At 61.3% G+C, this 10,805-nt stretch overlaps 1 protein-coding gene across 14 annotated transcripts; it reads right to left on the minus strand.

Annotated features, from left to right (window-relative positions):
• Positions 1 to 569: 569 nt before the first annotated feature.
• LOC309646811 (uncharacterized protein) lies at positions 570 to 7,645 on the minus strand. Of its 14 annotated transcripts, none has more exons than XR_014255593.1 (6): positions 5,844 to 6,571; positions 5,484 to 5,611; positions 4,732 to 4,769; positions 4,412 to 4,494; positions 1,651 to 1,838; positions 570 to 896 (listed from the first exon to the last, which is right to left on the minus strand). XR_014255593.1 is itself a non-coding variant. In XM_082433461.1 (6 exons), exons 1-5 carry the CDS (start codon positions 6,197 to 6,199, stop codon positions 1,670 to 1,672), a joined length of 453 nt encoding a protein of 150 aa, XP_082289587.1. In that variant the 5' UTR covers positions 6,200 to 6,571; the 3' UTR covers positions 570 to 896; positions 1,651 to 1,669. The 14 variants fall into 14 exon arrangements, 5 of the variants coding, with proteins under 5 accessions (XP_082289587.1, XP_082289589.1, XP_082289588.1 ...); XM_082433461.1 differs by having other exon boundaries at positions 4,414 to 4,494; positions 6,163 to 6,571; XM_082433463.1 differs by having other exon boundaries at positions 570 to 1,755; positions 6,163 to 6,571.
• Positions 7,646 to 10,805: the final 3,160 nt, after the last annotated feature.

Here is a 10,805-nt window from a genome sequence, read left to right on the forward strand (position 1 = left end):
ACGCAGGTTTTCTCTAGTTGCGGCGAGCAGGGGTGGTGTGTGGGTGTCTTGTTGTGGTGGCTTCTCTTGTCATGGAGCATGGGCTCTAGGCGCATGGGCTTCAGTAGTTGTGGCACGCAGGCTCAGTAGTTGTGGCTTGAAGGCTCTAGAGTGCGGGCTCAGTAGTTGTGGCGCACAGGCTTAGTTGCTCCGCGGCATGTGGGATCTTCCCAGACCAGGGCTCGAAACCATGTCCCCTGCATCGGCAGGTGGATTCTTAACCACTGTGCCACCAGGGAAGTCCATGAGTGACCATTTTTAATTTTGTTTGGTGACCACCATGAAAGGTCACCGCTGACACCCCTGAAATGATGGGCAGAATTAACCACTGACCTCTGCTCTGGATCTCCCACAGTGAGTTGTGGGCCATCAGGGCTGCCTTGGACCTCAGGGAGATAATTCTGCCCTACTTTATGCTGCTGGGTACGTACTGGTGTCCCAACGACTTTCTCAGGAATCAGCGTCACCCTGGGCACACAAACTCACACAGAAAGAGGTTTTCCAACAACACAGGCCTTGGGATTCAGTCATCGAGTCATTCAGCAAATATTTATTAAGCGCCAACTCTCTGCAAAGCCAGGAGGACAAGAATGAATAAGACTGGTGAGATCTATGTGTTCGTGGACCTACGTTCTTGTAGAATGAAAAAAACATAAGATAATTAAACAGGAAATTAGAGAAAAGCAGAGACGGGCAGTGTGGTGACGTGCAGCGTGCTAAGCCTGGCTTCCCTGCGGGGGTGCTGAGGGGGGTGAGTAACTAGTGCAGCTGCGGCGATGGGGTGGCTGATGGGACGCTGTCTTCTAGGTTTTCATCCCTCCGCTGAGCGCTACGTCTCCCGTTTTCTCACAGCATAACTGACAGAAATGGTAAATCCTGCGTGAGGATCAAGGCTTTTGGAGGAAGCAGAGCGCTGGATGGGCACGTGCGTGGGGAGCAGGGGTCTCTGTCTGGTTTCTGACGTCACATCAAGGAGAGGAGATCCCTCCCAGAGGGCTGAGCGGCCCTTCAACAAAGGACCCCGAGTCCCCCCAGGGTGGGTGGGTGTGAACGCGCAGTGGCTCCTGGGCCCGCCAAGGGGACTCGGGTGGCAGCTGGAGGCTCCGGGGCTTCTGAGCACGGGGCCGGGATGCTGGGGGAGCCGCGTGCCCAGGGATGGCCGAGGGTGGACGGAGAGGGTGCCGGTGCGAGGGCTGGGCGGGCAGCGCCGGGGGTCCGGCGAGGCCTCTGCCGAGAGGAGCCCCGGGGACCCCTCCGCCCGCGCCCCGTCCCGGAGCCGCTGCGGGCGTCACCCCCACTGCACCCCGGGACCTGCGGGCAGAGGGCGCTCGGCTGTTCGGCAGCCGCATGGCTTTCCTGCAGACCCGGGACGTGTCCCGACCGCACCTGCAGGGCTCCCGTCCCGGGGCCGTGGCACTGGCTGCGCTGCACCTGCCGTGGGTGCGCCTGCCGCGGGGCCGCATACCTGGCGCTGGGCTGCAGGCCCCGGCCTGCTCCGCATCCTGCTCTGCCCGCGGTGGCGAGACTCTGCATGGCCAGGATTTCCTACCCGGCACGGCGACGGGGGGCTCCCCCTCTGCCTCCCCCCCGCACGGCCCATCGTGACCTCGCCTTCGTCCTGCTGCTGCTGTCAGCTCCCCTGCTTATCGCGGCTTCTCGAGAGCAAACTGATGGTGATGCCCGCTGGCTCTAACTGCTCAGGCCCAGGGGCTGGCCCTGGAGGAGGGGACACCGATCGTCGGGGAAACAGGGCTTTGCTGAGGCTGGACGGCTCTTCGGGGACAGCCAGTCGTGCTTCCCTGTCAGAACCAGCACACAAGCTTTACGTAAAGCCGAGTGCTGTTTGCTCCTGGCCCTTGAACAGTCTGGTAATTTTCCTGGGCTCTGAGAGACATCTACAGGGATGGGCTTGCTCAGGGCGACGGGAGAGGGCTGCTGAGAAGCAAGGAACGGCACACACCCGGGGGCGGCGTGCGGGGACGGGAGGGGAGCGGGGACCCCGCTGAGGCTCCGAGGCCACTCCGGGCGCCACCCACCGCCTGCCTCATGGGCCAGGACTTGACTGCAGGGCTTTCCATCGTCCTGCTTCTGTGATGTGCCACCAGTGACAGAGCGGCGGGAAGGCTTTTCTGCTGATGACAGGGCACCCGCCACTAGCTCTTCTGACCGCAGCAGTGACTGACTTGCACAGAGTGTTCGCCAGTGGTGGGAGTTTAACATCTCGTTTCCTGGTTGGAATTTTTCATGTAGGCATTTGTATGTCCTTCGCGCTCGGTGGATTTGTTGGGGCTGCAGGGCGCTAGACCCCGCGGGGGGGCGGGAGCCGGGGCGGAGCTGTGGAGGAAGCGTCCTATTTCACGCCTTCCTCCAAACGTCCTCTTGCTGGGAACCCCTCACACAGGGACCCTGTGTGTGTGCACGTGTGTGTGCGTGTGCATGTGTTTGCGTGTGTGCGCGTGTGTGTGTGCGTGTGGCTGGGCCATGTGGTGGGGGTCCTGCTGGCTGACCAGGCCGGAGGGGGTGAAAGTCGACACCATGATGTGTGTCTTGGGGGAGGAGCATTTTCTTGTGGGGTTAAATCTCGGCCGGAGGACACAGCAAGCACAGGGCCCTGTTGCTCGGCTCCCAGGGGAGGTCGGGACAGTGTGGGGACGTGAAGACACGCGTGGGGTTTCTGGGGCGTCTGCGGAGGCCCCTGGCGTCTCCGTGCTCATCTGTGGCTGCACCTGCGGGTGAGTGGCCACTTGTCCATGTGGTGCTCTACTGGGGTGAAACCTCCCACTGTGGGGTTTCCTGGCAGCCCCTCGAGGGTGCAGCAGCTCCACCCTCCCCCATCATAAGCCCCCATCCCCCACCTTCCAGTCTATGAGGACCATCCTCTTCGCTGTGTCTTTATTTCTTTATTTTTGGCTGCCTTCGGTCTTCATTGCTGCGCGCAGGCTTTCTCTAGTTGTGGTGAGCGGAGGCTACTCTTTGTTGTGGTGTGCGGGCTTCTCATTGAGAGGGTGGCCTCTCTTGTTGCAGAGCATGGGCTCTAGGCTCACAGGCTTCAGTAGTTGTGGCACGCGGGCTCAGTAGTTGTGGCTCACAGGCTCTAGAGCGCAGGCTCAGTAGTTGTGGTGCACGGGCTTAGTTGCTCCGTGGCATGTGGGATCTTCCCGGACCAGGGCTCAAACCCGTGCCCCCTGCATTGGCAGGCGGATTCTTAACCACTGCGCCACCAGGGAAGTCCCCTCGCTGTGTCTTGACAAATAATTTCTGGCTGCAATGGATGCTGTTTTGCGTTTTAAAAAATGCCGTTAGGTGTGCGTACGATTAGGTTAACATCTGGATGACTGTCCCCCACCCACGTTTTCTTGTTGCTGTTCTTTTAGGGCCCCTGCAATCAAATGAAGCCTCAGTTTTCACTTCTCCAGGCCAAATACGTGATTCCTTTTGCCGCCCGTGGCGTGTTGTGAAATCCCCGCAGGGCCCCACTGGTCTCCAGGCGTGAGGCCGAGCGAGCTCCCCACACCTCGTGCGTCACTGAGGGACCAGCCCGGCGCGTGCGGCGCGCGTCTGCATCCTAAGCAGCTTCCTGAGCTGTGGCCGCACCCGGGGCCGTGCAGGTGCTCCGCGGCCTCATTCCCCTTGCGGGCAGAGGGGCCGCCTCCCTCAGACCGGCGTTTGCTGGACCTGGATGAGCCCCGGGCCCTGCACATGGCTCCCCCCACGGCCAGGTGCTCTGTCGTGCTCACCTGGGCCACTGCCTGTCACTCCTGCTGGCGCCGAGGGAGGGGTCTGTCCACCCGAGAGCTCTGTGCCACCTGCCCTGGGTTACGAGACGTGTGCCCGGGGTGGGGGGCCTGGGACCCCACTGAGCCAGGCGGCCCGGTCCTGCTCTGCGGAGCCTGTGCTCAGCTGCCCCTTCATGTCCCCCAGGACACGCATGTCCTCACCTGCCTGGCGGCCCCGAGGAAAACAAGGCTCCTGCTGTCCTTCCCCCGTTGTTCTCATCACTCAGTCCTTCCCTCCTGCCTCCCCCTACCCCCATTCACCCTGCCCCCCGTGGGCTCTGGGGGACGGCTGTGCCCCGCCCCGACCTGTTCACACTTTTCAGGGTTGAGGATTCTTCCAGAGGAATTCAAGGGAGCAGCTCAGGACGACCCTGTTGTTTGTGAGCCTTGCTGCACGGGGTTGGCTTGCCCATCCTCTCTGAGATCAGCAGCCCCGGGTCCTCGCGGGGTGGCACCTCCACCCAGGGGTAGAGCCGCTTCTGCGGGATGGCCTCGAGGGCGGAGGCTGAGCCCCAGCCCCCAAGGCTATGTGCCCCTCACCCTCACCCTCTCCTGGGGGGACACGGAGAGAGGTGGGAGGGGATGCCTGTACTCACACCTGGAGGTGCCACTAGGACGCCAGGTGAGGGCACAGCAGGCGGGGCCGAGGGCGAGGGTGCCAGCGTCTGAGGGAGGAGGCCTGCTGGGGGAGTGCAGGTGCATGTGCGTGAACAGGCATGCCTACACACACAGACACACGTGACACGCAGACACAAGTCCACGCAGACCACATACACACAGACACATATGCACACACGCATATGCAAGACCACAGCTCACACTGGGACCAGAGACAAGCGCTCAGACCCACTCAGCAGTGACAGGGTCGGAGGTCAACGGCAGGCACAGGAGGTTGTCCCTGGACGTCACCTGTCACCTGTGTGCTCCTGGGACGCGACAGTGCTGAGGAGGGAGCTTGGGGAAGGAGAGCGTATCACCGTGTCGCCGAGTCACGTGCAGGGAAGGCATTTTCCCTCCTGTCCGAGGACACCACTCCCCCCGACACCGGCTCCTCCAGGCACCCCCCCTGAGACACCCACCCCTGGAGGGGCCCCTGCGAGCGGGTCTGCCTGCTGAGGGTGAACGAGGAGTCCCGGTCTCCCTGCCCCTCCCGAGAGCCCGGCGGGTCCAAGTCCCTGACACGCAGCCAAAGCACCAAACCTTCCTTCATGGGAAATCTTCTGCGCGGCTGAGCCCAGGGCCGACCTGGACGGAGCGTCTGTCTTGTGCCCGGTGCCCTCTGGGTGCACCTCGTCTGCCCCCTCCCTGGGTCCCATGCCCTGCGGGAGGGCATCCCTATGGCCCACACTCCGTGTGTGGGGGGAAGTGAGGCCCGGAGGGACCTGGGGCCCCGGGACCGGGTGCGCAGAGGGGCTCCGGCCCGGTGCCCGACCAGAAGCTCATCTGCTGACCCTGGGGACACAGGGGAGCCCCAGGGCTGGCAGGGTGGGGGCTCAGGGCCCCTGCAGCTCACCTGCCCCCTGCCCCCCCCCACCCCCCGCCCAGGCCCAGGTGAAGGGCTGCACCGCCTGCAGCTCTGTGTACTCCGGGAGAAAAGCCTCAGATCACAACCTCTGGATCCCAGGGTCCCAGAATCGTCCTGATTCTGATTTTTCTGAGACTACTCACCCCATCTGTATCTGAGGGACGTGACCGCCTGGCATTCCTCCCCCGCAGCAGCAGGTCCCGACAGGGCTTGGCTGGAGCAGCCGCCCTGGGTGGACCGCGGGCACCAAGATCACAGGGGGCGGGTGGGGCTGCCAGGAGACAGTCACCCGAGGGGGCTGCAGCCCGTCACCCTCGCCCTCCGTGGGAGTCCCTCTGCCCACCTGCCCAGGTGCAGCCCTCCCGCCGGGAGCTCAGGGGAGGCGTGGAGTCAGAGGAGAGACCCAGGAAAAGTGTGAGGCCTCCCCGGCCCGTGGGCCACAGGGCTCAGGGCCTGCGAGGAGCCGGGTCTGCCCACCCCTCCTGCTGGCCCCCTCTGCCCACCATGCTGCCCCCCTCCTGGGCCTCTCCCGACACGGCGGACTCAGGGCTCTGAGGCCCTGAGCTGGGCCACTCGGGTGGTTTGAAGGCCCGGCAGCTCCCGCCGCCCCCTTGTCACTCGCTGCCGTTGGGCGCCCTCTTCTTTGTGCCCACACGTTCCTTCCCAGCCACTCCGTCCTGCCGGGGCCCTGGACCCAGCCCTGGAGCGATTCCGCAGCCTCGGAGCCACGTGGGATCTTTGACGGTGTAAGGTGCCCTGGCCATGCCCACACCCTGCCCCTAGAGTCTAGCAGCCTCACCCTGGGGCTGGGAGCCCCCCTACCACGCGCTGGGAGCCTGAAGACGTCCCGCGCCGCCATTTCCCCAGCTGTGCTCGGTAGTTGCTTATTTGCAAAACGGCCTCTGACTACAGGTCGGGATCGGGGCTGAGCGGCCGTTCGACAAAGAACCACGAGTCTCCCCCAGGGTGGGTGGGTGTGAACGCGCAGTGGCTCCTGGGCCCACCAAGGGGACTCGGGTGGCGGCTGGAGGCTCTGGGGCTTCTGAGCACGGGGCCGGGATGCTGGGGGAGCCGCGTGCCCAGGGATGGCCGAGGGTGGACGGAGAGGGTGCCGGAGCGAGGGCTGGGCGGGCAGCGCCGGGGATCCAGGGAGGCCTCTGCCGAGAGGAGACCCGGGGACCCCTCTGCCCGCGCCCCGTCCCGGAGCCGCTGTGGGCGTCACCCCCACTGCACCCCGGGACCTGCGGGCAGAGGGCGCTCGGCTGTTCGGCAGCCGCGTGGCTTTCCTGCAGACCCGGGACGTGCCCCAACCGCACCTGCAGGGCTCCCGTCCCGGGGCCGTGGCACTGGCTGCGCTGCACCTGCCGTGGGTGCGCCTGCCGCGGGGCCGCATACCTGGCGCTGAGCTGCAGGCCCTGGCCTGCTCTGCATCCTGCTCTGCCCGCGGTGGCGAGACTCTGCATGGCCAGGATTTCCTACCCGGCACGGCGAGGGGGGGACATGCCGCCCCTTGACTCTCCATCTTACCTGTTTCCTTTAAAACCAATTCACGCTGTGAAAACGGTGCTCCCAGCCAGGGACTCTCCTCCGCCCCCTCCTCCCCCCCCTTCTGCCTGTCCTCCTTTCCCTCCATCTCCCCCTCCCCACCTCCTTCTTTCCGAGACAACAGCGGCTCCGATTTCCTGGACTGTGTGCTCCCTGCAGGTGGGACAGTGGGACTCTTCTCACCTGGCTTGTGGTCCGCAGACACCGGACCTGGGGGCACCGTGCACAAATCCACCAGGACGGCTTTCAGAGTCCTTGGCAAGAAGGAGGTGCCTCCACTTCCCAGCTGATGACTGACCCTAGTTTCTAGGGCTGCTGTGTTCGTTCCTGAATTTATACGAGTCAAAATCAGCACAAGTCATATTTAGAAATTCAAGGAGGCAAGAAGCCTGTTCTGCACTTAGTCAAATTTACACTGTCCCATTTAGGAACATGGCAAGCAGACCCAGGTATGAACTTGGCTGGTTCGAGCTCACATAACTTGGACTCAAGCTCATGTTTACTCAGTGGGCTTTCAGGCTCTTGTGCTTTCATGCAAACCCTATATCCTGTTAATTCCTCTGTAATATTTCAGCACCTTAGAGCCAGCACAGCAAGAGCATTGAGCTTTGAGTGTGGTTTGTCCGGAAGAGATGTTAGCCGGGCGGTGCCGACTGCTTTGGGGTTAGTGGTGTCTTGGGGTGAGAGGAAAATGCAAGGGACTTGAATGTTCCTCTTGAAGGGAATCAACTACTGTATGTGTCTGTGAGTCTGTGATGAGGGTGGTTGTGTGTGTGTGCGTGCGTGTGTGTGTGTGTGTGTGTGTGTGTGTGTGTTAACAGGGGGGCAATTTCGTTAAACCAGACTCCAAGAGTGTCATATTCATGAAAATCCTAGTGATGCTTCCATTGGAGTTTTATCCTGGCTTCATGAGATTCATTTCTCTAAATACATTAGATTATTGAAGGTATTTCTAGAGACATCCTTCAACTGCCTTTGGCTCCGTCATTTAAGCGATGCCCCACATTTGTCCACAGGGAGGACCCAGAGCTGGGTTCTTCAAGTCAAGTTTGCCTGTACTTTTTTTTTTTTATAAATTTATTTATTTATTTGTTTTTATTTTTGGCTGCGTTGGGTCTTTGTTGCTGTGAGTGAACCTTATCTAGTTGCGGCGAGCGGGGGCTACTCTTCGTTGCGGTGCACGGGCTTCTCATTGCGGTGGCTTCTCTTGTTGCAGAGCACGGGCTCTAGGCACGCGGGCTTCAGTAGTTGTGGCTCACGGGCTTAGTTGCTCTGCGGCATGTGGGATCTTCCCAGACCAGGGCTCGAACCCGTGTCCCCTGCATTGGCAGGCAGATTCTTAACCACTGCACCACCAGGGGAGCCCTGCCTGTGTTCTTATTTATTCAACACCTACGAGCCCCCGGTGAGAACACTGGCCCTCATGTCCACCGCATACCTTTATTAATCTCATATTCATATCACACTTTACAGTTTACAAAACGGCACTGTAGACTTATTCTTACTCATCCTCAAAGACCCTGTGAGGTGAAATGGAGGCAGAGAGAGTAGGCGCTTTTCCCACTTTACCTGAGATGCACTTGTGGAGTAATCTGTAGCCTGTGGGTAGGGTGACCGTCGGCCCAGCTTTGCCAGGACAGCCCCAATCACAGTGTCCTGATGGGACCACAGCTTCTCCTCTCAGCCTCGATGCACGGTGCACACTCTGGCCCCCGCCGTCCACAAATCACTCTGCACTTATGTCAGATGTTCAAGTCCACGTGGCCCGTGTCGGGCCGTCAGAGCAGGACCGCAGTCGGGGCCTGGTGCAAACCTGCCCTTCCCCACAGCTGGGGTCCTTGGGCTGGTTCCCGGCACTTGGCGAGAGCCACGTCACCACTTCTGCATTTGCTGCTGGACCACGTGGCCTCGGCTCCTTGGCATCTGCTTCTCCAGATGGAAATCTCTGTGACGCTGCCCTGGCCTGTGTGAGGGGTCCAGCCCTCCCCATCCCAGAGGACGTCTGCCGTTCCCCCTCCAGCCCGCAGTGGCCTCACCTCTCCTCATGCCCCCCCCTTTGTGCGTGGCTGCCCTCGTGGCTGGGCGGGGCCCAGCCTAGTGTCCTGACTCCTCTTGGTTCCGGAAACGGACGCCTTTACATGCAAACTGGAAATTCAACTAAAGAAAGAACATTCCCAGGTGTTTCTGACGTGAAGAGCCCTGGAGAGGATCGGCGGTCCCCTCTGTGCGCATAAACCACATGGGGGCCCGGCCGCCAGGAAGGGAAGCAGGAAGCCTCTGAAGGGAGCTGTCCTCGGTCACCCCGAGCAGCAAGGAGAGTAGGTGTCCCCATCCGCGACCGTGAGGAGAGGCCTCTGCCATTAGAACCAGGCGAGGGCTGAGCGTGGCCTGGCTCTGTACCACTTTGCTGCGTGGAGGAAGTTTCTTGATTTCCCTAAACCCTGACTTCCTCCATTGGAGGGACAGCGGATCTCGGATGAGATGGGAGGTCATGCCCCTGGTTGCCCCCAGGACCGAGTGGGAAGCGTGGGGTGATCGTGTGGCATTTAGCGTGACACCTCAAGCAAAAGTGCTCGTTGGGGTTTTGTATGATGTGTCACTGAGATCACAGGGTCTGTCTTAGTCCTCTTCTGACTCCGTTGTATTCTAAAGGTGATTAAGGACCAGATGGTTTTCATTAGTCTCTGGACGGGCCTGAGCTCCAGGCTGACCGCGCCCACTAGGAGGCGGTGGCTCGGCCCCTGCTGCCACCGGAGAGAGGACGTGCCCACCCCTCTGCCTGCTCCGTCCCTGCTCGCCGCCCTGGGCTCTGAGCCACTGTGCCCTCCTCCACACCGAGACCTGGGGGTGGGGACAGGAAACGGGTGCACACGGCCCAGGGCAGGATGACCTGGACGCCACCCGATTTTGTCCAACGCCCTCTGGGTGGACAGCCTCTCCCGCAGGGATGCCGAGTCCGGCCAGGCAGCAGGAAGTGGAGACAGACAGGGGACGCGGGTCTCGGGGGAGGAGCGTTCTCCTGGCGGATCCGGTGGGCGGCACAGGGCACAGGAAGCCACGCTTAGGACGAGGGGACCTTGAGCGGTGCGCCCCTGTGGGGACGGGATGTGGAGTCCCCAGGCTGCCCCCACCCCGGCCGCCCCTCCTCTTGCTGGGAACTGGGCACCTCCTGGCTGGCTCTCAGGTGTGTTTAGGGTCGCCTCCTCCTTCAGTGGTGACCGAGACTGGAGGCGCTTCCGGAGGTCCTGCACTCCACCTGGATGGAGCGTGGTCTCTGAGGTGGGGGACACACGCGACTTCCGCCCTTTCTGGGCATTGCCAGGCGATTGCACAGTCAGTGCGTCGCAATGAACACTAGTCTGGGACAAGTCTATTCCGTTATGCATCTTTTATAGCAGCTCCATGTGAACCCTGACAACTGGGAGGGTTGGGGGCGGTGAGAAAGCACATCAGGAAAGAGGGACTCGGAGGAACCTTCTCTAGACACGGCTGTCTTTACAGTTTCTGAGCGTATGCGGTGGGAATTCCCTTGAACAATCTCCTTTCATTCAGAGTGACATAACTCTTGCTGGGCCGGGGGGAGGGGCTGTCACAGGGATGCCCGGCGCTGGGGGGACGGCAGGGGCGTCGCAGGGCACGGAGCCCTCATCGACACTGCGGACCAGGCGAGGCCAGGGGCTGACTTAGACTTAGGCTGGGTTACCACCCCCCTTCCCGGCTTAGCCCGAGGTGGGACTCGTGAATGTTTTGGATGATTTTATGATGCAGGCAATTGCAGGCTTGGCTTCTCACAAGTGCAATCTTGTTCCCAAAGATATTTGCAGGTTAAGAATGCAGGACTACCAGTTTTCAGTGATAGCTTTCAAATCCTGTAGTTGAAAAAAAAAAGGATTGTTTCCCAAACAGAATCTCTCTGTGCT

The sequence above is a fragment of the Balaenoptera physalus genome (assembly GCF_965194825.1).
Source record: "Balaenoptera physalus genome assembly, chromosome: 17".
NCBI lineage: Eukaryota > Metazoa > Chordata > Mammalia > Artiodactyla > Balaenopteridae > Balaenoptera > Balaenoptera physalus.

Bases quoted from the DNA above. Each gene is read 5' to 3' on its own strand.
- LOC309646811 (XM_082433461.1), bottom strand. From the start codon at position 6,199: ATGGCGGCGCGGGACGTCTTCAGGCTCCCAGCGCGTG. The intron at 5,612-6,162 runs GTAGGGGGGCTC...GTCTCCTGGCAG, and splicing joins CTTCAGGCTCCCAGCGCGTG to CCCCACCCGCCCCCTGTGAT. The intron at 4,495-4,731 runs GTGACAGGTGAC...CTCCCCCAGCAG, and splicing joins CGCGTCCCAGGAGCACACAG to GCCTCCTCCCTCAGACGCTG.